Below are 25,923 nucleotides of genomic sequence, written 5' to 3' on the forward strand. Positions count from 1 at the left end.
GCACCAGGACAAGGGGCCATGGGCACAACCTGAAGCAGAAGAGGTTCCAGTTGAATGGGAGGAAGAACTTGTTGCCTGTGAGGGTGCCCGAGCCCTGGCCCAGGCTGCCCAGGGGGGCTGTGGAGTCTCCTTCTCTGGAGATCTTCAACCCCCGCCTGGCCGCTGTCCTGTGCCCCCTGCTCTGGGTGAGCCTGCTTGGGCAGGGGGGTGGCACTGGGTGAGCTCCTGAGGGCCCTGCCAACCCCTGCCATGCTGGGATTCTGTGAAAGCCAGAGCCGAGTTTAGGCTTGGCCTCGGCACAGCCCCTTGCCCCCCAGCCACGCACCAGCTCGTGCAAGCCTGCGTAGCCTGCACGCACGCCTGAGCTCATCCCGCGGTGATGTCAGATATTTTCCTAACGCTGCTTCGAGAAGAAACATCAGCATCCCACTGTGTCCACTAAGTAGCTTCAAACAGGAGACAGAGAAATTTCAAGTAAGATATTAGACCTTTTAGAAATCTTTTTGTCTATTAGTCACACAGGCAAGAGATCTGAACCATCGAGTATTCCGCTTGCTTTGATACCCACATGAAATCCCAGCACTGCTTTCAAAGTCACTGTGAGTAGTTTGATCAGCCATGCAGAAAGGGCTTAAATGTCATCGTCTGCTCTGTTATTAGCTACCAATTGGGAAAGGTGTAAGAGTATACTTACCGTGGGATATTTATTAGCAACCTCCTCCCAGCAGCAGCTTTGAGAATTACCTCTTGTGAGATTAAAAGCCTGTGCTCGAGAGCTGCACTGATAGAAAACAAACTAATGTACTGCATCATGGAATAAAAAATAAGCTCTCCCCAAAAAGCAGCGTTCGAGTGACCTTACGGACTGGATTGCACTGAATATTCAGGCTCAACGGATGGCTCCTGGCCGTTCTGCTTTAACAGCCTGGCGTGTACCTGCTGCCCAGATAAAGCCGGGCTCATAGGAAGCAGCGTTATCTTCTATTAGACAAGCTGACAGAGCTGGATAAAAAAAAAAGTAACCAGATGAGCTCTGGGGCACACAGGACTTCTCCTGAGTTGGAGATAGAAGCAGCAAACTGAATTAGGTGGCGTTTTGCCACAGGGGCCAGCACACGAGGGCACGCTCCTCGGGCAGAGGAGCCGGCGAGGCTTCGCAGGGGGGGCCAGCAGCAGGACGGGAGGGTGGGCAGGAGGCAAAGCTCCTCATGCTACTAAAGCCACCAGCAGGCAGAAGAGGTCTGTGTGCGTCCCCAAGGGCCAGAGCCCCGGCCCAAAGCCTGCGCTGCTGCCGTTACCCCACGATGGGGCCCTGAGCCTCCTGCCACGGCTGCTGAGGGTACAGGGGTGATGCCTGCTCTTGCCAGAAAGGGAGGGCAACAGCACCACAAGCTGTTCCAAAGGCACTGGAAACCCTGGGCACGGCGCCGAGCAGCATCCCTGGCTCGAGATGGGAGATGCTTTGCTCTCGTGAGCGGAGGGGAAGAGATTTCCTTGCATCGATCTACCTGGAGGCCCCAGCTCCCACTGAAAATTGCAAATGACTCTAAGAAATATTTTGTTATCAGCGCTCCTGAGGAACCTGTCGCAGAATAATAAATTACCATTTGCTCTTCTGTCAAGGCGTAGATGTCCTGGCACGGCTCCGCAGCGGCCAGACTGACAGCCTCGCGAGGGAGCCGAGAGAAGAGGGGACGCTTCGGTAACTCCAGCCGAGCCAGCTTTCTCCGTGGCAATTACAGATGCTTTTCTGATGCTAACTATCTATAGCTGACAAACAGCACTCGCCGAGGGGTTGGCGGGTCCTCAGACACTCCCGGGACCTCAAACCATCCACTTTAATCCACAAAGGAAGAAAAGGAGCTGATGCTCAAACTGGTGGGCAGCAGTCTGCCCCCTACAAAGTCTCCCGGATAAAATTCTTAAGGATTTTATCCCTTGTGACCTTCGGAAATGTCTCAGGTGATCCGCCACAGCCCTGGATTACATTCAGTCCAGGTGCATCCCCTTAGCCCACCCTTAGTTCCCAGATCAGGGCTGCTCTTTTGAAGTATAGCCCTATAAATCTCAGCTCATCTTTGAGTTAGAGGGCACGCAGGACACTCGTCTGTCGGAAAACGAGAAGGATGAATAATCCATTTCACAAATGATTTGGAGATTTCAAAGTCTGGCTCTGCTCCCAGGAAGAGTAGCGACTGGAAGTTGTGCAGTCTATGGGGTGGAAAATTAGACCAAAGAGCTCGCCCTGGGTCGCACCATGTTTCACTTCCATCCTCGTTTTTCAAAATCTGTTATCGCACGCTTTGAGTCACAGAGAGAAATCAAAATGAAGATTCATTTCAGAACAGAAAATGCAGATATTTAATACGAAACCTACTGAAAAATTCTGCTCCTGGCTTCCACCTTCTAGCCAACCCCCCAGTGAAAACCCCATCGCACAACAAGCTTGTATTTTGTCCCCCTTCCACGACTTGAAACACGGTTGTGCCAAAGCTTACCAGAAAATAACCCCCACTTTAATCTATATCCACACACCTACATCCTTCTCAAAATAAATTTCAGCGTAAGGAATCTCACCACAGCTTGGAGAGATGTCACGCTCACTGTTTGGGTTTGGGAATTCATGCAAAGAGCGACCAGCCAAGTTTCCCTACGGGACTTTGCTTCCATCTTTGCAGGCGCTGGAATTGCCGCTACGCAAGATGCCCCCCAACAGATAACCTTCCTCAAATCAAGAGATCATAGAATCATAGAATGTTTAGGGTTGGAAGGGACCACTAGTGGTCATCTAGTCCAACCCCCCTGCAGTGAGCAGGGACACCGCTAACTAGATCAGGTTGCTCACAGCCCCATCCAACCTGGCCTTGAATGTTCCCAGGGATGGGGCCTCCACCACCTCTCTGGGCAACCTGTTCCAGTGTTTTACCACCCTCATTGTAAAAAATTTCTTCCTTACCTCTAGCTTGAACCTACCCTGTTCTAGTTTAAAACCATTTCCCCTTGTCCTAACACAGCTGGCCCTACTAAAAAGACGTTCCCCATCTTTCCTATAGGCCCCCTTTAGGTACTGGAAGGCCGCAATCAGGTCTCCCCGTAGCCTTCTTTTCTCCAGACTGAACAAGCCCAACTCTCTCAGCCTGTCCTCATAGCAGAGGGGCTCCAGCCCCCGGATCATTTTTGTAGCCCTCCTCTGGACCTGTTCCAACAGTTCCATGTCCTTCTTGTGCTGAGGGCTCCAGAGCTGGGCGAGGCACCAAACCGCACGTATCGAGGCAGGAAAATGTGAGAACAAGTCTTACTATTGCCCTGAAACATTGAGAGGCCACTGTCTGCAGGAAACATCGACCGCGTTGCTTCTGGGGGGGTTCTCAGCCAGACTGGCTGTGTGATATTATGGAGGCACCACGGCCCCGCCGAGGCTGGGGGCTTGCGCCAGCTCCCCGCTGTTTAGTTGAGCCGAGCAGGGTGAGATTGCTTCAGGTTGTGTTGTGTGAATTATCAAGTCTGAAGATGAAGTGGAATGAGAATTAGCAGGTTTCTGCTGTAATTATTGTTTGTTTGGATTTTTCCAAGCAGAAATGATTGTAAATATGTGTACTTTTTTTTTTTTTACATGCAAGATTCATATTTAGAGTTAAACCAAATTATTCTGAAGAACAGCCTAAAGTTAAACGTATGCAATACACACACACACACACAAAGAAGTGGCAGGGAAAAGACGGGAGGAGGTGAGAGATGCTAAGATGAACAGACAGGGCGCAGATCATGGGTTGAGCAGGGAACGTTTCCCGCACGTGCCCATCCTTGTTACCCAAGGACGGCGCTTAAAAACTTGTGCACTTTTCTATCCATACGTGAAGACCTAATAAAAGCCCTCCTCCCCCGAAAGCCACGGCTGCTCCAGGGAAACACTGAGAAAGCGCAGTTACCCATCGCTCCGCCAGCACGGAGGAAGCTGGTGACCCGCACCGGTGCCTACAACAACCAGGTCCTGCTTTTTGGCTGGGGTTTACCAAATAAAGCCAAGAGCCATGAAAAATGAGAGGCAACCTGAATTCAGTCGGTATTTATAGCCTTGCAACTGCTTTATCAGCCCACGGACACCCTTGGGAGAAGCCATGGGGAAGCGGCCGTGCCTTGCCGCTGCTAACAGACCCAGCGACTTCTCTGCTTTGCTGCTGGAGGAGAAGGGACCACGTCAGAAGGGGACTCAAATGTATTTAAACACAAGACTTTGCTGTTTGTTTTGGTACTGGCGCCTTCTCAATGGTCCCCACTGCAGAGTCAATGGCTTGCTTGTGCAAAACCCCAGTCCAAGAGAAGATTAGCACATTCCAGCCTGCTGAGTTAATTAGCAGGTAATGAGAGATGCTCATCAATAAACCCAGCTGTTTCTGAGCCCCCTCCTGGGTTGAGCCTCCATGCCTGCAGGACATCGGAAGCTTTCCATCCTGCAATGAGCTCCACGTGGCTCACTTAGAAGATGCTGTGCCACCCCAGAGCAGAGAAACCCCTGGCCCTACGCAGGGAGGCAAAGCTTTGCGAGAGCTCACGCAACACCAACAAACCCCCTTTTCATCCAGAGTTTTGGGGCGGGGGGGAGCTGGGGGAGATGCTTTTCCATCTGGTTTGCTGGTAGAGGATTCCTTCCCCAGGGCTAAGAGCAGGTAGCGTAAAGCTGGGAGTCCAAATGAAAGGAACTTAATTATTACAATATTACACCCTTTTACAGCGGAAATCTCTCGCCAAGGATTCCCCCCTCTTGAAACCTTCTGAGTCCACAGCTGGGGCTAGAAACCTCCATGGGGGGAAAAAAAACCCCAAACCCAAAACAACTAAAAATGCCTCTTTTACAGTTTCAACCACAGCAAACCTCCCATGCACCCTTTTCAGGCTAAAATCCCGAGGAATGGGGATAGAAAAAGTCCCCAAACTAGTAATGGCCGCGCATTTAGGCAGTACCACCGGTGTTTCTGACTTGAGAAAAGGCTTGCTGCCGTCAGCGAGGCAGGAACGTAACCTGTTTAAGGCTTTGGAGAGAGACACGTAACCATCACCATAATTTTTAAGCAGCAATGTGCAACACAGCGCCTTACGGACTCCTATAAATTACTCGGCACCCGGCTGCCAGCTCAGCCTAAGCTCGATATTGCCTGCAGTAATTATTTGGATCAAATGCAGTTTATCTGCTTCATATTTGTGTTTCTGTGCTCTCCGGTAACTTATAAATGTCATTGCAGTGTTTATTTGTTATAATGAAACTTAATGACGTTTGAAACCAATGGCTGTGGTTGTGGGCTGCAGGTTTGAAGTAATCTCTTCATCTCAGGAGCAGGAGGCCCAAAGATAACATTAAATTACCCTATAGGAAAGGAAGATGTATGCAGACAGATATTCAGGCCTGTGTATTATGCATTGGAGAGATGACTAGCAATGAGCCGCAGTGCCTAAGGCTACGGGCTCAAAGCATTGTCACCCAGCGAAGGCAAATGTTCCTGTCCAAGGGGAACTAGTTGTCAAGCCACAAGCCCAAATGCATCTCAATCTGTTTTATTAAACCTTCTAAGGCACGCTGGGGCGGCTCGGTGTGAGATGCCCGTGTGAAACGGCTGGCGGGGAAGGAGCGAGGTGGGGCTGCTGTAAAACGAAGCCGAGCTGGGTAGGAGAGGGAGAAAGCGGCGTTGCGAGGCTTCAGAAGGGGATGGGGAGTACGGAGGGGTGGCGGGGTGGCTCGGCAGCGGCCGTACCCCGTCTCAGCCAGATGCCTGATGCTGAAGGCTGTTCTCCTTCTGTGCAAGGCCCAGCATAAAATTTTCTTGCCTTTGCTTCAGGCGCTGCTCCTTGTCCTCCCGTCTTCTGAATAATTTCCTCCCTTGGTTTCTATTGCTGCGTGTATTTATAGACTCTGGTCGTGTCTCCCCTTGAGCCTCCTCCAGACTATATAAATTTACCTCCTCCAGTCTCTCCTCTTACAACCTGCTCTCTAATCCCTGGGCCATTCCTGCCGCCACCGTCAGTATTCTCCCCGGCTTTGCTCCACGCTCCCCGGGCTGCGGGGACCGGTGCCGCACACAACGCTCCGGTGCCAGTCACATCGCAGCCCGCGTGGAGCTGTGCAATTACCGAGGCCCTATTACCTCGGGATCTGCTGAAGCAAAATGCCCGTGGCAACAGCCAGGAACATCTCAACATCTTTCCTCCTCGCTGTCAGGAGCACGGGGGTACCCAGGACAGCCAGTGCTAAAAGCAGCTTTAACCCCTGCAGCACAACCCAGCCTCAGCCCCTCTGGTTTTTGAGCCGCTTCCCTTTACCGTGGACCCTGCAGGGCTGGGCTGATGCTTCCACACCTCCTGGCCACCAAGGCACACGACCGCATTCCTCAGGAGCAAAGAAACAGCATTGCTAGCCCCTTCCCCACTAGGGCAGCGAGTCTTTAAGGTCTTCAGAAAACTGGTGGTGAAGTTTGGCTTTTTGTCTTCACCTGCTTCTCCTGCACAAGGTCCAACAGGTCTGGAAACGCCCTGTGCTGCGGCCATCTGTCCTCAGCAACACCGCTTCTTCCTCTTGCTCTGAGCCTAAGCAAAGCAGAGATATTCCTCCTGCGTTGCCACGAACCTCTCTGCCTCCCAAGGCTGTTGTACCAACCCGCTCCAAATCCCTAAACAACCCCCGGAATGCCAATGTTCCAGTCATTTCATGGGACTTTAGGAAAAGAGCGTTTCCACCAAAATACCCTGCGGAACGGAGCAGATGGAGTGCATCTGTCACTTGGCCATCTCCGTACCCTGCCACCAAGCAAGGTCCCAGCCCACAACAGGCTCTCCAGGACAGTCGCCCTGGGGATGCGCAGCACCGGGAGGTAATTCCTAGAGAGATCAAACACTGCAAGCAAACGCCTGTCAATGCATTATTCACCGACCAACAGGAAAGGAAAAAAAGCCTGGGTACCTTATTTGATTAACCTCATCTGACCATCTGGATTAAAACCAGATGCTATTATTGCCAGACGCGTTACCTGATGACAACTGACAAAAGAAATTCATCTTCGTTACTTGCAATCCTTACGCAACCAGCCCTAGAGAACCTCCTGCAAGGATCTCCCCACGAGGGCTCGTCCCAGACCCCATCGCCGAGCTCCCTACGGGCAGGCAGGACCTCTCCTTTCCAGCTGGGAGCACTGCGGATTAACGCAGCCGCGCACCGCTTCTCCCGGCACCCAGAGCCTCGGCAGAAGTCTCCCGTCCACAAACCGACCGGATCTAACCTTGCTTAAAACCTCCGTGACATCGATTAATGAGGAGGAGAGGACTGTGCAGGGCCACCTGCAACGACCTTGCCGGCAAACCCTTGAAAAGGGAGTTAATTCTGGAATAATGCCGCGGCTCGGCGAGGAGGGGTTGCGGGCCCCGCCGTCTCCCAAGCAGCTATCGAAACAAACAAGTTGACAAATGAGGCTGCCTCCTAATGAAGCTGAAGCCAAAGTCAATACTCGGCCCTTCTATCAGGGCACAGATCAAAGATGGTCTCAAGGGCAAACGACCTTGGCGGGGGTGGGACAGCTGTCACTCGGAGGAGGGAAGGGATGGCACGAAAATGAAAAGGAGCAGCCTTGGAAGCAGATGGAGACAAGGGCAACTTGTAGAAGAAAGGGAAAAAGATTTAAAAGCGGAGAAATGCAGAAGGCTGGGGGGGGAAGCCTTTCTTCCAGGCCTGACATGCTCTTTCAGCAATTAAATCTGGTTATTAAGATCCCGGGGATCTTTCCGTCCTCTGCTATCACTGCTGCACATCTAGAGCAGCATCCTTCTGACAAAACTGTATTTCAGGTATTTTCTCTGCAGAGACTTTCCTTCTCCTCCCCACCCTGGCTAATGAGATTGATATGGGGAAGGACCAAGGGTCCCCCATCTATTTTCAAGAACTTGGTGGGGCTTTAAATTTCACCTTTGAGTTAGGTACACTTGGGGTGACTTTCTGCTGTAGCAAAGGCAGGGGCTGGGAGGAAGGGAGGAAAACACTCAGGCAGGAACAGCACAGCGGAGAGAGATCTCTTCCACAAAAAGCCATCAGCTCCCCCGCTACCACCAGTTGTAGACAGAGCCACCCGCTCGCGCGAGGGGCTGCTCTCACCGGCCAGCTTAGTCCTACGGCACCCTTGCCTCCATTAACGTCCACCGCACCCTCCGAGCCCCCGCTGTAGGGCTGCCCCTTCCCCAACAGGGCAGCCCTGGGAACGGCAGAGGCAGGAGCTCTTCCAAGGGCGGCGCACACGAGGGTTGGCCTGGGGCAGCCCAAGTCCGATCCCAACCTTGCCCTGGGACAACCCCCTCGCTGCTGTTCCACCCCCAGCTCGAGTCGGCTAAAGGGACGGGGGTTCCTGGGGTAGGGATTGCTCCCCACAACATGGGCTTCACCCTCAGCTGAAGACTTCTGCTGCTGCCTGAGCCAGCAGCCTCGGCCCTCCCTGCCACGCCACCTCCAGAAACCTCCACCGCCGGCAACTCCGCTCCCCCCGCTTCTCTTTGAAAACTTCTTGATCGAATGCTGGTCTAAGCTGATGGCAACAAAGACCTGGCATACTTATCTCCAGGTCAACCTAAATATTTCATTTAGCTTCTAAAGAAGTCAATTCCTTTCTCTCTTTCTTCCTTCCTTTATTTTAAATCTCAAAATGCATACCGTCTCTCATGAATATTGATGAGGATCATTAGTCACTGAACATTTCACTTCCCTTCTCTTTCCCCCGTCTATATAAAACCTTCATCTTTGTTAAAGGGAAAAAAAAAAAATAATCCCATTTCGAGTTATATCTCTGGCTGGGGTTTAAGATTAGCCCCATTAATGCATTTATAGATGAGTAAATACTTACGGGAGCAAACACTGGCCATACAAGGGTGTGTATATACAGGCCCTACATATTGCTGCCGCGCTGGAGGTAACTTAAGGTTTGTGGTTTAAGTTCATCACGGCAGCAGCCCTGGGTACTAAATCACCATCGTGTTGGCTGCCTGGCCAAGGGGGACGTCACTCGTGCTCCCCCGAAAACATGTTCCCTACCTATCCTTCAGGTTTTGACCATGCCTGTTCCTTCTGTCTTCATCAACCTCAGCCTGAAGGCTGCTAACGGGCTTCAGCTTTATTTAGTGAATACAGATGGCAGGGTTTGGCCAGACACGGCAAATAGCTTGGGAAGAAGAAAACCCAGGACTTGCAGCATTCAACTTGATACTCTACGGCAGTATTTCACCATTTCCTCGTGACGAGAATGGATTTTTAGAAGGGTTTAAAAAACCAAATGCCAGCCCAAACAAAACAAGGTACTTTGCTGGGTGTTTTGTAGTACCTTTCGGTCAAATCCAACAAAGTCCTGCTTCACGGAGAAATGGGAACGGGTTCATTGTGTTTGGCCTGAAACGCGTGATTTCTTCCCATTTGTTATAGCTGTGAAATGCAGCTGCCTGGCCCCGCTCCTATAAGAAAGGAGCTTGATCTTACAGGTTGGGACCGCAGAGCGGAGATGACATTATGCGACCGAACGACACGCAGGCAAACCAGTGGGGAACAGAGCTTCAAAACTATTTATTTAAGCCTTTCCACAGCACACCAAAGCCACAGGCTTTGGAACACCAGAAGGGTTTCATCTTCGCGACAATCTCGCTTGGCTCCCACCCCACAGCCTGGCTTTAGTTGGAAGTACTCTCGCCGCGGCAGGTTTCTGCTCACAATTGCACAGTAGATTTACTTCTGCTGGCTTGAGAGCCATTTTAATGGCAAGCCTGGCTGTTCATCAATACAGGTACATCTCAGAGCGGGCCTTAGGAGGCTGCAGTGGTTTTAATTGATATTCTAACTCGGTACTGCGTCATTGCTCCGGTCCGGGAAGCTCCAACCCTGGCTACGCCTGCAGAAAGCACGCACGTGCGTCTGCCTCCAGGAGAGGGAGATTAGAGATCTGGACCAGGCAGGAACGAACCGTGAGTTTCCTTGCAGCCACGGGTAGGCCTGCAGTGCTTCGTAGAAAGCAGCACTGCATTGCAGTGCCTGTGCCCCAGGAGGACTCCCCAAAATGGCGCAAGAGATGCTCTTTCTCCAACCTTGGGTGGGGATATGCTTTCACCCTCCTACCCCTTCCTGAATCCAGATCATTTTCTTGGAAGGAATACTTTGAGATACTTTGAGAAGCTGGAGGCTTCCACGCAATCATGCTATCGTGTCCATGCTGGCAGGATTTATGGCATCATCAGAACCTGACTTGATGGCACAGCCAGACCTACATGTCCAGGTTCCGGTCTGGAGGACACCATGTCAGCAGTGTGACCTGCATTGCTAATGAAATACTGCCTGCCAGCAACCTCTCTGGCAGGGTCCCCGTGGACACCGAGGGGGAAAAGCTAAATAACAGGCACCCAGGGTTCAGCAACAGCTCTGTAGAAAGGGGAAAATTATCAGCAGGTACACACGCTCAATGGTGAACTCCAAGGGTAGCCTGGAGGCAGCACAGAGATGAGAAAGCCAGGGTCACCATCTTCAGAGAGAAGCCTCACCTCTCCTTTAGTTCATGCTCCCCCACCTCCTTGTAAGACTTAAAAATAACCCACCCCAAACCCAGCACAGACAGTAACAGCCAGCCAGGGTAAGGTGAAGCACGTAACCATAGCTCTGTCCTTTCTCGGGGTGCATTTTACAGGACAAGTTTTTCCCCAACAGCTTGCTGCATTCCTTAGGTGCGCATCCCATTCCAAATGCCATTAAGGACCTAAAGGGGAATCATAGAATCATGGAATGTTTTGGGTGGGAAGGGACCCCTAGAGGTCACCCAGCCCAACCCCCCTGCAGGAGCAGGGACACCTTGAACCACATCAGGTTGCTCACAGCCCCGGCCAACCTGGCCTGGAATGTTCCCAGGGATGGGGCCTCCACCCCCTCTCTGGGCAACCCCTGCCAGGGTTTCACCACCCTCACTGGAAAGAATTTCTTCCTTAGATCCAGTCTAAACCTAGGGGCTCCAGCCCTCGGAGCATTTTAGTAGCCCCTCGGATCATTTTAGTAGCCCTCCTCTGGCCCCGCTCCAACAGGTCCATGTCCTCCTGGTGCTGAGGGCTCCCGAGCTGGACGCAGGGCTCCAGGGGAGGTCTCCCCAGAGCAGAGCAGAGGGGCACAATCCCCTCCCTCGACGCTGGCCACGCTTCTCCTGATGCAGCCCAGGGATTGGAGTACAAGGGCAGTGGAATTCAAGTAGCCAGGACATTCTAATTCCCCCCCAGACACTGATTCATGCTTATCAATGCCTAGGATTCCCTTTGGGTGTCTCTGGCAGGCCCTCCAGCCCCTGCCAAGGGACAGTAACACAGATTCCACATGATCCCAGGTTCTCCCATACACACCTGCCGGCTGATCAGCAAGAGAAGCAGCTCCTGAATTATCTCACGCCGGTACTCGGGGAGCGAGGAAGTATTGTATTCACTTACTTAAGACCCCGCAGCAATAGCTTTCCACAGGGGACCGCTACTCAAATCAATAGATAAAATTATACCCTTAGACCATTAACTGCTACACCACCACCGTTACCATAAAACTCGCAGGCTTTGTATCAGATTTGTAACCAGCAGAGCTGCTCAGCTGCACTGCAACCGCTGGAAACCACTGGAGCATCAAGGCTGGGACTCTGCTCCCCCTCTCCAGCGTGGCAGAGGGCAGCAGTAAGACGGGCAGGCATTTCCTACCCTGCCCAAACAGAGCGGGGCAGAGCACACGAGGTCCTTCCCTTGGCAGCATCCTTGTAAAGGTGCACGATGGACCTCACCAGCGAGGACCTGGCTCACAGCAGCGTATGCCTCTCCAGCGAGGCGTTTCACCCAGTTTTCCAGTTGACCCAACCCAGGCAAAGTCTCCCCTTAACACCAGACAAAAAGACAGCTTGTTTGCTAGCTTTCCCCCTCAGGTTTCACTTACACCCCTGCCTCGCTTAGCACAAACCATCACAGAAATATCAATGAGACCTCTGCTGATAACAACGCATCTTTAACAACTTCTCCGGAGCTTGCTCCATCCACTCGCCTCTTCCTTCTCAAATGCCTTGGTCAGATAAAGAACAAAAAGCTCGATGCAGCTTACGGGGAGATGCCTTCCCTAATCGATTATGATTGCCTCTTCGCGGGGAAACACGCGTGACAACGCTTGGGGTAAGGCGAGCGTCCCCATCGCAGAGCTGCCAAGCGCCGGCGGCGACGGCACCGTCATTGGCGATGACGGCAGCGTTGGCAATGCGAAGCTCGCACCGCATCCCGTGGGGAGCTCTGGAGATCAGCTAGTAACAGGATCCCCACCGCGACAGGGGATCCCAGTAGATTTTGTGCCAGGGATCCTGTAGCTTTTAGCAAAGCTTTGCAGGGAATCCCGTTCCCAGGCCGCAGACTGATGCCAACGGGTCCTGCTGGTTGCCCAAGCCTCAGAGGGCGAAGTGTAAGAAGATGCTGGGATGCTCAAGAAGATGCTCAAGTTTTTTAGGGGCTGTTGCGCACAAAAGCCGGCTGAGCAGAGCCAAGGTGGCTTGAGCTAAAGCAGGTAACACGTTACAGGTCTGGTCCCAAAGCACAGACCCTTTCCCCCGCCGGGCCAGAGCACTGAGTGAAGTTTGAGCTCCTCCAGCGGCGCAGGCTGCCTCCAGCAGCACAGAGGCTCTTGGCATCTGGTAGAGGGGAAAGGTCACTTTTTACAGGGATAAGAAGGGCTGGCTCCGATTTATCCTTGAGACCGAGGAAGATTCATGCTCAGCCTGTGCTGCTGCAGATGTAAAAGTCCCTGGCAAGATCCAGATTAAGTGTCCCCATAAATCCAAGCAATTCTGAGGCAGCAACTGCCTTGCTGGGCTGCTAATGGGTGGCACAAATACGTCGCCACGTCCCAGTGCCACGCTTTAATAGGACGTTTTCCTGGCAGGATGCATTCCCTGAACCCACTTTGAACTACGGCAGGCAGCAGAAGGGGCGTTCAAGCAGAGAGACATTTGGAGCAGAGGCACAGCCAGCCTCTCGGAACAAGCCGGTTTTCCCCAGAACAGCAGGGACTCCATCCCAGAGTCCCAGCTGGTTTCTCTCCAGGCAGTAAGACGGAGCCTGACAGGGAAAGGAGCCTCAAATCGGGCTGTTGTAGAAAGGAGTGATGGAGGGAGGGAAAGGCACGGAGTCCCCCTGTTCTCCACTGAAGAAGCGGGATGGCCGGAGCCAGGCAGGACTGGACCGGGTGCTGACCTGTCTGCAGCCCAAAGAGCCGCCACGCATCCAGCCCCCGTGCCTACAGGGATATCCAGGGCTCCGATATTTAGGACATGTTTTAAAGCCTAAACCCAGTTTTGGGTTTAAATCCGTCTCCCTTCCTCCTCTGCTCTCGTCCTTCTCGGTGTTGGATTGTACCCGCCTCGGCACCCCAGCACCACCCCAGCGCTCCCTCCCGCAGCAGAGAGCAAGGGTACCCCCAGCCTTCAGTTTTGCCAGAGCTGCAGATTCCCTTTGAGAAGCTATTAAGCAGCAGTCGAACAGAGCAACCTTTCATTGACAAGTCACTCGGCCCTTTAAACGATCTCCAAATAGTGTTTTCTTTTTATTGCTTTCTGCAGTTTAACAGCCTTGATTTCAAGTTACTTTGGCTTATGATAAACTCCAGATCTATAACGCTTCCATTCTCTCCCTCTTTGGTCTCTCTCACCCACTTCTTCTTTATGTTTTTATTAAAAAAAGATCCAGGAAAACAGATAGCGGATTAAAAGGGAAACAAATTGAAATGGGTCAAATGTATCTTGCTTAGATGACAGCCACCCCATTAGATACTTTTAAACAGGACAAATAATCTGTTCAGGAGCACAAGTGGGCTTTTACATTTATTCTAAATTACAAACCAAATGACTGCAGCCTCAAATGGAAGCACTAGCTAATTGCACTAATATCTCACTAATTCCAGCACCAAGGAATGGGGGAAGAACTAACGATTTTCACCATTTTACCAATTATTCAATTTAGACCAAGGTACATTATGCAAACCCTGGGTTGAGCTTCCTCTCCATTTTGTGATCTATGACAAGGACTGGAATTCCAATTATTAATAATGGAGGAGCTATAATTATTCTAAGGATGGGTACGAGATAATTATAAGCCATAAAAACAGCTTTCATATGCATACACAATTCTCTCCCCACGTCTCCCAGAACCCAAACCTCTCTGCAGACTAGAGATAGGCTGAGGTTGACGGCGGAAAGAAAACCCACCCAGAGCGACGCTGCTCACAGCTCGCGAGCTCGCAGCCACGGCTGGTAATGCAAGCCCGGAGCCGGCGGCTGCCCGGGTCTGCCAGGGGCCGAGCCGAATCGCCCCCCCAGTCGTGGGCTGCATGGATGCGCGAGCCGTCTCACAAGGAGAGTAGGCTGGTGGCTCTCCTTCAGTTCAGGCCACCAGCGTCACCACCCCTCTGGGCCAACCCTGACCTGTGTCCCACGGTTGGGGTACGTGGATGAATCGCCTACGTTTGAGGTATGTGGATGGTCCCCTTTTGGGACCTCCATCTTCCCCCAACAAGAGGCATCAGAGCTTTGCGTTAGTCCCAGCACCTCTAAGCAAGATCCCAAACCTTCTGAACCAAAGAGCCAAGGTGAGACCTGCAGCTCAGACCACAAAACTTTCAAGTTCTCACCATCTATGCTCCCAAGACTCAAGGTTTGTCTTACACTGACCAACATCCACGTGGCCTTTAGAGAAAAATCTCCTGCCTTGGATGATGACAGCCCTTATCTGAGCAGATTTCTACACTCATTACCCTGCAAATATGATTTGCTAAGCAACACCCTCTCCCAATTAAACACAGAGCAGCACTCGTTGCTATGTGGAGCCGCGGCTCCGTGGTAATGGCTGCTGGCATTGCAGTGCTTTGTACAGTGAACGGAGACACCTCGAACGCAGAAAACCACAGACACCGGGTTCCGCTTCCAGCCACGATGCAAACGGGGGGCGGCTGCTGCCAGAGGTGGCTCCGGCACAAGCCCCTCTCCTGGCACACCAGGCAGCACTTGCATCTATGGCGGCCGATACCGAAGAGACTGATTGCAGATTAAGGTACAGATTTTAGCCTTGTGCCTGTCCCTAACCGATGGCTTGGATGTGAGCAAAGCAGAAAGCAGGGCTATAGGCCAAGTGAGGAACTTTGTCCTTCCTTGAGCACAGAACATTAACCATTAGCTGGTCCAGGAGGAGGATGCCGCACCAAGTCCCTCTTCCATCGCTTTTCCCAGCCACACCTGCTTTCACCACCCAACCTTGGACACCAGGATGAAGCCCACCCTTCCCTGCCACGCGGTGACAAAGCCGAGGCTCCATCCCACAGAGATGGCACATGGCCGCTGCACGCGAGGACACGAGAGCCAGCGAAGTGCCCGGAGAGGGAGGCGAGAGAGGGTTGTAGGCACCTTCCAGCAGCCGACGGCTGGTGGGAACAGGTGGTGAAGGAGAAGGCTGACACCTCTCAGCGCTTAATCGTTCCCGTTAGTAGCTTTATGAATGGCAGCCAAAAAGTGCCATAATTGCTGCAGTGACGCTTGCTAATGACTCGAGTTAGATCTGGCAAGAAGTCAAAGGCAGGAGAGAAGAAGAAAAATAGCAGGAGCAGGATCGACATCTGAATATCTGCTTTTGACCATGCAGAGGAGAACGGAGCAAGCCCAACTTGGGACCTGCAGCTACTGACAGGCAGGGACCAAGCACGGAGAGATTTTTCAGCACCCCCTTGCCCACATTCACTGAACGTGAAGGGGAAGAGGGAATAGAAAAACAAGCCCAATTCTCAGGTTAGTTTGAGATCCTCATTCTCGGGGGCCTAAGGTGACCCACCTCACAGATACCACCTTTCTACTCCCAAATCACCTTGAGCCAGGGCAGCACAAGCCCTAGGAGAAGCAGGGTAACTCAGCTCACCGCCAGCCTCAGCATCGCCTCCGTTGCACGGCACGTGCCTGGGGACACCCAGTCCACAAGCCATGGCTCCCACCGGACCGCCGCCGTGGCCAGGGGGGGAGTTGTTCCCGAAAAGGAATCCAGCCCCTCGTGAGTAAACTGCACGCTCCTCCTGATTATGTATCTGTTTCTGAATGTTAACAAACAGTCGGCAGCATCTGATTGAGTGGGTTATTAGCGGAATGAAGACAGATGGTGGAGGATTAACTCTAAAGCGTCTTTATTGCAAGGCCGTCATTACAGACAGCTCTACCTCTCTCTCCCTCTGCCTACAACTGTCACCAGCTTAATTTCACCCCACAACTCACAGCCGCACACCAGACAGCGATCCCAGCACGCAGACGAGGCAATCGTCAATCACAGCAAAGGGATAAGCACAGAGCAGCCGGGCTGGAGCAGCGCCTTCCCACTCCCCAGCCCATCCACCCCCCAGATCGTGCCCAAATCCAGCACCTTTCCCGGTGCGGGCTTCACAGTGGCAACGAAGCAAGAGGCAATCGCATCCAATGCAGTACAGCAGTGCCAGCTGAGGGGACAGCACCCAAATCCCTTTTGCCTTGGACGTCACCAGTGGTGCCGGCAGCAGCCCAGGCTGCGCTGTTGCTTTACAGCTGGGAGAGGCACCAACACCTCGCCCAGACCTGTTTTTTCATGATGTGGGTTGGCATAGGTTGATATGAGTAGCCGATACGTGTTAACTAACACTAACAGAGGCGAGTTCTCGGACACTTAACTTTGGCTTCTTGCCCTGGAGGACAGCTCAGCCAGAAGAGCCCGCATCTGCAGTCAATTGTGTTAATGGACATCCAGCTGGTGAACAAACAACATAATGCTACCAAAGACCCTCGCTGGGCATGGCCACAGAGCATCTGTAAGCCACAACCCTTATTTTACCCTTCTGGGAGAGGTTGCCACAGTGGTCTGCGAATGCCCAGCCTGGATCTTCTCCACGGGGATAGCCGAGAGAAGCGCTTGCCCACCAACGAGCCATTCCTCCATGCTGACAAGGCCTCCATCTAAGTCTCTACCTACGAGTGCCTTTTGTAGATGCCTCCAATAAGTGACAGCAAGATTCTAATGATCCCTGTAATTACCCATTTCCACTACGATGGAGACCCCACACCTCATATAATTATCCGATTGCCCCACTGCCTACCTCTGCTTTCAGTTCCTTCGGCTACCCTGTAATTATTAGTAGGGCTATTCATTAGCACCATCATGCAATAAAGAGGAAAAGCTCTCATTTGGCAAAAATATAAAAGGGAAGCTCTCTCTCTCCTTATCCCTCCAAGGTAACTGGCCCAAAGAGTCTGGCTCAGGTATACCTGAGGAAAATACCTTCGCCGTGCTGCTGTAGATGACCAGACATCAGAACCCCCCCTTGGCTCACATCAGAGCTCAGCCCACGCCACGCTGCATGGATCTGCACTGAAATCCACCACAAACCCGGGAGGCTTGAGGCCTGCAATCGTCATCCAGAACCGCCTCTAGTGCAAACACGAGTCCTAGGTGGTCTTTATAGCCATGGAAATCCCCCAGCTTTGTTTTTGGCAGGTTGTACCTTTCGATGTAATGGTCCTGGAGCCTGCGGGGGCCAGAAAGCGGCTGGCTGCAGCGCACCAGGCAGGCACACTTTGTTCCCTTTCCCACACAAAGGCTTTACTTTTGGCCTTTCATGTTTCTTTGTTCTCTCCATACAAAGCCACGTTCAGCCTGAAAAGGGGGCTCGCTTCGTAGGCAGACACAGGTTTTGAATCCACGGCGGGGGGCGGGGGACAGGATGAGAGGTTCTGGGAAGGATCCCAAAGGATCAGCAGGATGCCCAGGTGTGCCCACGGTCCTGCCGGCTCTCGGACACCCTGGGAGCACCCCCGGGGCGCTCCTGCCGGTCTGAGCAGAGCCGCAGGCAGCCTCTCCGAGAGCCTCGAGGGACAGGAAGGCATGGAGAGAGAGATTGCCCCTTCCCACAGCACTCGGACCAGACTCTGCCATCCATTCTCCCAAGGGGCAGCCCCTTCCCGTTAAAAGCGTGCTCTAATCAATGTTTAAAAGGCATGCAGTAATTAACAAGCATGAGGTGAAGTCTTGTGAAGTACTTTCCCCATGTTATCAGCTCAGTATCAGCTCCTGGGAAACTGAAGGCACCTTTGATCTTCTCACTGATATCTGAGCCATAAACTTGCCTCCGTGAGATTTTTACCCCATGAAAGCTAATGTACCTTTTACTCTCACGAAGACGAGGCTTCCTGCAAGAGCAGACCCCCCCGGGCTAACTGCTGGCAACACACCAGCCCAGGCAAGCGAAAGGAAGCATGGGGGGGGGCAAGCCACCACACCCTTCATCCAAATCATTCCCAATCAAAGCCCCAAAAAAGGATTAAATCCATGTTTGGATTGAGTTTGCAGTCCCCAAAGTAACCTCACAGTAGCCAAACTCTCCTCGAGGCAACCTCAAGACCCCTCCATCTTGCAGGGCTCCGGGACCGTTAATTCTCCTCTGATCCAGCATTAATCAGGGACGGTGCTGCACCAGGGTTGGCTCCAGAAAAAGAAGCCAAGCAACGAAACTACCAGAAGCGAGGGTGCCAGTTCTTCCAAGCATAAATAGTTTTTGTTTAGTTACGATGCTTCATAATTATTTATGATATTTCTATGGATTAATCAATGCTCATAAAGTGCTTGGGGGAAGGCTAGAATGTAAACAGGGAAATTTTAGCAAGAACTGTGCCAAAGCGCATGGGGGGTGGGGGGGTTGATAAACAACAGAACAGCTCCTCCGAGGGGTGCAAAGGCACCGAAAATTGGTACTCAAGGTGTCACGGTAAGGCACTACCACCCAACTAGAATAAAAAGACTAGATGCAACAACTGCTGGAAGAGCTTCCCATGCGACAAATCCTTTGCATGGGAAAAAAAAAAGACAGTGGATTTTGGATGTATGGAACTAATAAGCTCCTGCTCTTCTCTCCCAGCTTTGTGCAGGGGGCTTCCCACATCCGTGCCCATTAAGATGTTTCAGAGATCAAAGGGGAATTGGGATTTTCTCCTCGGTGCGAGCAAGAACCTAGCACGTTCCTAGCAGGAGCGCATCCACGCGCCTTGCGATGAGATTGCTGAAGAGGAAGGAAGAATGGAAGGCGAGGGAACCGCTCACCTTCAGTCATCCTGCGGTACTTCTCCTTGTACATGAACCCCAGTACTAGGCAGCATCCTCTTCCTGGGAGCCCCAGTTCTGCAAGAGAAGAGAGAGTGATGTTAGAAGAGCAGGCTGGGGATGAGAGCAAGCAGGTGGGAATGCTGCAGGGAGCAAATCCTGCCGGTTACGCCGTGCCGGTAAAGCGCCGGCGAGGCAGGCACGTAACTGAAATCTCTGGTTGGCCTCACAGCTGAACTCTGCCAGGGGTCCCAAACCAACTGCTGCTGCGCTGCTCCGCTGCACCACATCTGTCTAGGGACAGGAGGGTCCCCGTCCCCTCCCTGGCCCATTTCTTAAGCGCTCCTCTACACCGGGCAGAGGGAACGAGCTGCATCTTCCTCCACGCCAGCGCATCGCCACGATATGGACCCTTTAATCCCTTTCTCCCTTAGCGGGCAGCAAAGTAAAACGGGAAATGGCCCTCAGAGGGGAAGCCAAGCCTGGCTTGAGGCATCTTGCTCTTTAGAAGCGAGCAAGTGACCCTACAAGCAGCAAAGTGCCAGAGGCTGAGGAGGCGCGTGCCTTTGATGCCTTCATTTCTTAATGGGGCTTTCTGACTCTCGGTAACAAACAGGGAGAGATCTGAACACGGGTTTTTCCAGAAGTAGGCTGCGTGCATGCGTGCTCTCCCCGTGCGCATCTCCGAGCGGCAAAGAGCTCTAGTTCTTCAAACAAATTCTCCTGTGTCACAGTGGAGAAAATTAAGGTACCATGTCCCCGATGCTGCCTGCCTGTGGACCTGCAGAGCTCCTCGGGGGCTTCTGTGCTCTACAGAGCCCCGCTGATCAAAGCCCCTTTGATGTTTACTTAATGTGGCTGTGGTCTCTTTAGAGCCCCCCTCTGCCGAGGAAGGAGCGCTGGGGAGCGTCACGAAGTTGTGCCGCATGCAGGAGGGGCAGGCAGGGAAGCGGGAGGGTTGAGAGCGCAGCGACAGCTTTAGAGCAGAGCGAGCGCTGCCTGGCAGCCTTGGCTTTTAGGGCCACGACGCAAACTTGGGTTTGGATTGCAGATCTGGACCGTGGCGAGAGGAAGAGGAAAGTCACTCGCTGCAGCATGATGTGAGGTGCAGGGAAGACACCCGGATTTTGATGGGTACATACCCAGATATACAGAATCCCTCCGTGATACCACTAGCTGCTACGGCATCCCAGCAGAGGGGTTAGCATCCTCCCGCGCACGGTATGCGACAGAATCTGAGTCTAAGCCCAGAAAAAACCAAGATTTCTTTTGGCCCCAGGATGCTCAGGGTACAAGCAAGCCTTGTAAAGCACTTTCTCTACCATTGAACAGGGCTCCACCTCGCAAGAGGCTGAGGAACAACAGCTCCTGGTCCTAAGGCTCCCATCAGGGAGGACAGCATCGTTTAACTGAAATCAATCACATGTGTAATCCCACCAAAGTCGATGCTCAGACAAAAGTAAGTCTCTTGAGATGCTTAGGGTAAGCTGAAATTTAATTGCCCTCCGAAATCCACATTGCTACCAGAGGTAATGCCCCAGAGAGAAATAGGCATCTCCAGAAAGCGACTCACTTCACCTCCTCGCGATGACTTTGGGGCGCTCGTACCTCTCATTGGCCATAAAAAGTGGTGACTAACGCAGACATAGATGTCTGAAGATGAGACAAACCAGGGCAGATGCACCAACTATCCACATCCTCAGTGGTTTCTTGGCTCGGGGTCCTAATCACCATGAAGAGGCAACCAGCAACCACCTCGGATGCAAAGATGGAAACCAGCCCTCTTGCTCTGCAGTAGAGGTGATGTGATCTACCGTCCCCGCACAGCCTGCACAACAACCACAGGCAGAGAAGTGTTGACTTGCAGAGCACGAGATGCCTCTAGTACTGCTGGCTGCTGCTAGGGTCTGCTGGTTTTAGATGAAGGACACTGAGCACAGGCACTGTCCGGTAACTAGAACTGAGCTTTCAGCTTTGCTGAACTCCGAGTGGGCTTTCCACAAAGGGTCGGGTGATGCCCGCAAGAACAGCCATCCCACGTGCATGCGGCCAGACGGCTGCGAGCCCGCCGATAGCCTCTGGGGCTCTTTACACAGAGCCTGTGACGCAGGCAAGAGGCGCTTAGGTCTTTATTGATAGGAAAGCAAAACTGCATCGATTCCTATTGAGTCTTCAACGAGCACCAAGGTATCAAAGCGTAATTAAAACAACACAATTAGATTAGCATCACGCAAGGCAGCACAGCCCACAGCGGAGCCAAGCAAGCCAGCGTTCCTGTCTTACTAATTCAAGACGCGCATCGTACATCCCGGCACAGGCACAGGGGCCTGTTTGTGGATGCTGGTTGGGTTTTTCCTGGACACGCAGACCTGGCATGGCAGGGGCTGCCACACTCTCCACGGACCACAGCCACAAACGTCACCAAGAGCATCCTGAACCAAAGCAGTGATGGGGGCAGCAATAGCCGCAGCCTTCTCGGGGGGTGAATATCTCCTCTTCCAGTCGCAGGGAGTGAGATGCTCCCAAGAACGAGGTTGTGCTTTAGAGGCTGTGGCGAGGGGCTCCGACCCAAGGCAACAGCTCCGCTACCCAAGAGGTCCTGGTCACAACTCAGCCCTTAGAGGAGAGAGGGATTGGCAGGGCCGAGGCACGTGGGCTGGATCCAGATGAAATCTGGGTTATTACCCGTCTGGAACCTGGATCAGCACGCACCGGTATGGGTGTCTATCTTCCATTCGCCTCCCCGAGGGGTGCTATAATTAATGCTTATAAAACACTTTGATATCCCATGATGAAAGGAGCTATACAAGAGCACTGCATTATAATAATTCATACCATAAATTTGTGAGAACATGCAAAAATCTTTATAGCTAAAGGCACCTTTAAATACTTGAGAGCGCCTTTAAAAGGTAAAATACTTCAAGATGACTCTGATGCCTAAGGATGTCTCACCACTTCATGGCTTTTAGTGGCTACCTAAAGCTAAAATAGTTAAGCAGATACCCAGCATTTTAAATGTTTTGGCTCTAGGGGGGCTGCTGAGATACCACTGAAAACATTAACCCATGCATGTCCCCCACCCACAAAGCAAATCCATCCGTTTCCTTGCAATGGCAACCGATTTTCCCCAGCAGAGCAAAACCAGTTACAGTTGAAGTTTCGCATTCCAGGCGCTTTGAAGAAGCATGAGCTTAAGGATCTTGCTTGGAAAAACACAGGGCAGAACCCTGGGTTTGACTCACTCAAAAGTACCTGCATTAATTCACCTTAAAACTTACGGAACCCCTCGTCAGACAAAGCACGAGCAAGTTCAAGCCACGCGTTGCCGGCATTAGGGGCAGCAGTGACAACGAAGCAAAAGCCAATTTAAAAGAAACGAAGAGTTCAGGGGCTCCTAGGAAGGGATCTTCATGCACAGACCGGGCGAGAAAGGCAGATTTCTCTTCGCTGGCCCAAGCTATAGGATCCTCCTGCTTTTTCCTCATTTCTCCCATCGTTTGGGATTTCCTTACTCAATTTCAAGGCAATTCTTCCACCCGCAATTCAGGGAGGGAACCAAGTTTCTGATCAACCGGTGCGGTAAGGGCGAGAGCTGCAAAGCAGTAATAAAGGTTTATTAACACAATCACCTAATGTGTACGATGGTGTAGCTCTATTCCACCAGGAATGACGATAAATGTTTAATAGCTCAATAATACCTGTTTAATAATTTTTCAGCTCATCCTGTCTAATTGCAAGTTTATTAAAGAACGATAAACTTTATAATCGTTGTAAAGGCCTAATTGCAATTCCATTGCTTATTTAATATTGAGTTAATTATATTACAACTAAGTTATATTTTCCCATACATATTAAATATCAATTAGCTGTTTTAAACTATTGATTTGTATTTAATTAACTATGCTATTATATACCAATTAAGCTCTTATAAGAGAAGCAGAAACAGCTGGTCTCTTAAATTAAATTTTAAAAACTTTATATTAACATAAATATCACGTTTCCATTTTCTCGCTTTTCCCTTCTATGGAGATGGCAATTTGCTATCTGTAAATATTTTTCCAATCACATGTTGCATGCATGAGCTTCGTTCTGAACTTCTTTGCGGGACGGGGAATGGGCAACCTCCACGGCAAATATCTGAGCACCAGCGACAGCAGAACATGTCGACTGGGAAAGAGAGAGGGTTGGAAAAGCCCCTTCTCACCTGGGGATCTCAGAAGCAAAGAACTTGGGTGGGAGCTCTTTCAAGAGTGTGGAAGTCTCCAAGGAAAGAGGCTCAATACCTTCCTCTGTTTCTGAGCTGGCCAGCAAGGGTGATACAAGAAGATCCTACATCACCAAATCCAAGAGTTTTGGATCACTTGGAAACACTTCAGTTGAGAGAAACCTTATGCTGCTGCTTAGAAGTTTCCCGTCCTGATGGATAAAGTCGTCTGCTGTTGGATACCTTGCTAAAGAAACACATTATGAGCGGAAGAGTCCAATCTCCCAAGTCTTTCCACGTCCTCAGCTTCTCTGTATGAAGCGACAATGCATCCCAAAAGTTAGGGGGGTGTGAAGGAGTGTTTTCTTCTTTTGGTGTTCAGCATCCAGGTTTCCAGGCTCAGTAACCATCCTGCTTTCCTCATGCAGATTTCCTCACCATCCCTGTGACCGCTTCTTCAGAAGACTTTGCTCTGAGCACCCATAAAGCCAGCTGCATCCTTTCCCTCCAAGTTCACCTTCTGCTGTGTGCGCTGGATTTGAGCTTCTTCCCTCAAAGTCATTTGCATCCACGAGCGCTGCCGAGCAATCCAAACTACTGCCGCATTTCGGCAGAGAGCAAATGGATCCTTCGGCACGTAATTTCTGTATTACACCGTTAAGTCTGCGGAGCAATCTAAGATCCTCAGAGATGAAAAAAGCCATACAAATGCAAGTTATTATTAAATCTGTGCCTGGTTAATTTATAAAAATGTATTAAAAAAACCTAAGAGGTTTCCCAGATGAGAAAATGGGCACATTACTGTTTGAAATATGAGTGAACCAGAGATCAGTGTTAAATGCTGTAGCGATATTGTGTTTTATTCTATAGTGCTCTGCAGAAAAGTTGCATTTATAAACCCATTTATTGTGTTATGTACTTGCAAACCACCTTGTCATCCATTTATTGCACAAATAAAATCTTAAAAGCAGAGGATTAGTTGAGTGTGTCCCCGTGGGACCACAATCTGACTTTAAAGAATCCATCAATGAAGGAAAACAGATGGAGCAGAAGTGTTTGCCAGCTCATTGCTCCGAGATGCGAAACGCAACCGCGCAGAAGGGCTATTCTCCGACGGTCCACAGACCTGGAAGCCCTGTTCACATTACAGAGGGAAGGCGCGTACAGCAGAGCTTGCAGAACCAGGCCCCCGTTCAGGAGCCCGTTCTGGTCGAAGACTTGGGAGTGGCAAAGCCTCCTCGCTTGCCGCTGCACAGGGGTGATGACCGCCTTGGGGAGGACGGTTTAACTTTGCATGGCAAAGGAAGATTTCCTGAAATTGAAACCTCGTGAAGCACCTCTGTTAAGACCTAAATTTGCTTTAAACAGTGCTGGAGAGGCACTTATCTGCAGCTCCAACAGCAGCATCACCAAAACGAGCCAGCCTCAGTGCTCTTCTCCCTAAAGGGAATTTCTGGCGCTTGACGAGTGAAGGTCTGGAGGGCCCTTAAAACTTCTACCATTCTTTTGGGTTAAAAATCGTAACGGAAAATAACAGGAAAACTTGGGTGCGCTTACTTTCACCGAGTCTGCTTCAACCCAGTGAAAAAACAGAGTCATCCACGACCCAGGAGGAGGTTCTCTGGGACAAACAGCTTTAGACAGGCACATGTTTCATAGTACACTGGCACCCAGCTATCCAAGCTGCCTCGAAAGACATCAGCACCAAAAGCTTCAAGGGGAAGACTAGAGAAACCACGCAGTAAGCAGCTCTCCCAAAAAACAAGCTCTGCCCTGGTACCTGACAATTAGAAGATGCTTCTTAGCAGGAAACAACTGGCAGAAGGGAAAAGGAGGAAAGAGGGATTATTGCTGCTGAGCAAAGAGAATTATTTCCCTGTGTTCCCTGGCTAACGAAGGGAAAAAAAGGCACCTCCAAGTTGTAACTCAGCACTGAAGTGTTTTGAAGAGCTTTTTCTCCTCTCGTGGCAGCACAAAGCCTTTGGTCCCTAAAGTTCAGTACGCTGAATCCGTCTGCACTCCCCGCTCTCCTCCCCAGCTCCTGCTCCTTTTCTGAGCCTCTCACAGACATATCCTATTTGGGGAGCATCCAGCAAGTGAAGAAGCCACCTCACAAACCTCAAATCCAGTCATTCTTTAGGGTTTTTTTTTTTTCCTTCCCCTGAAGAAGCCTGAAGCAGCTGCTGCAGGGAAAAAACCCAATTTACCCCAGAGTAAGGCGGCCTTCAATACGTGAACTTTCTTATATAAACAGCTTTCATACCTTCATACGCACGGGTACACATTTCCACTGATCAAATCATCTGAAAAGCCTTCCTTTGCTAAGGTCTTGTAGCAGCAAGTTCATAGAAACATAGATCATGGAATGGTTTGGGTGGGAAGGGACCCCCAGAGGTCACCCAGCCCAACCCCCTGCAGGAGCAGGGACACCTTGAACCACATCAGGTTGCTCACAGCCCCGGCCAACCTGGCCTGGAATGTTCCCAGGGATGGGGCCTCCACCCCCTCTCGGGGCAACCCCTGCCAGGGTTTCACCACCCTCACTGGAAAGAATTTCTTCCTTAGATCCA

General features: G+C 51.3%; 1 protein-coding gene across 1 annotated transcript in view; it reads right to left on the reverse strand.

The window, feature by feature from the left end:
- Positions 1-24,952, reverse strand: part of KIRREL3 (kirre like nephrin family adhesion molecule 3) — a 138,968-nt gene extending 114,016 nt beyond the window's left edge. Inside the window, exons 1-3 of the mRNA XM_009642154.1 lie at positions 24,911-24,952; positions 24,445-24,622; positions 19,150-19,227 (exon numbers count right to left, since the gene is read on the reverse strand). Coding sequence (XP_009640449.1) covers positions 19,150-19,227; positions 24,445-24,622; positions 24,911-24,952 — 298 coding nt within the window. The remainder of the gene's footprint in view (positions 1-19,149; positions 19,228-24,444; positions 24,623-24,910) is intronic.
- Positions 24,953-25,923: the final 971 nt, after the last annotated feature.

This window comes from Egretta garzetta, unplaced genomic scaffold, assembly GCF_000687185.1.
Source record: "Egretta garzetta isolate BGI_Z169 unplaced genomic scaffold, ASM68718v1 scaffold207, whole genome shotgun sequence".
NCBI classification, from domain to species: domain Eukaryota; kingdom Metazoa; phylum Chordata; class Aves; order Pelecaniformes; family Ardeidae; genus Egretta; species Egretta garzetta.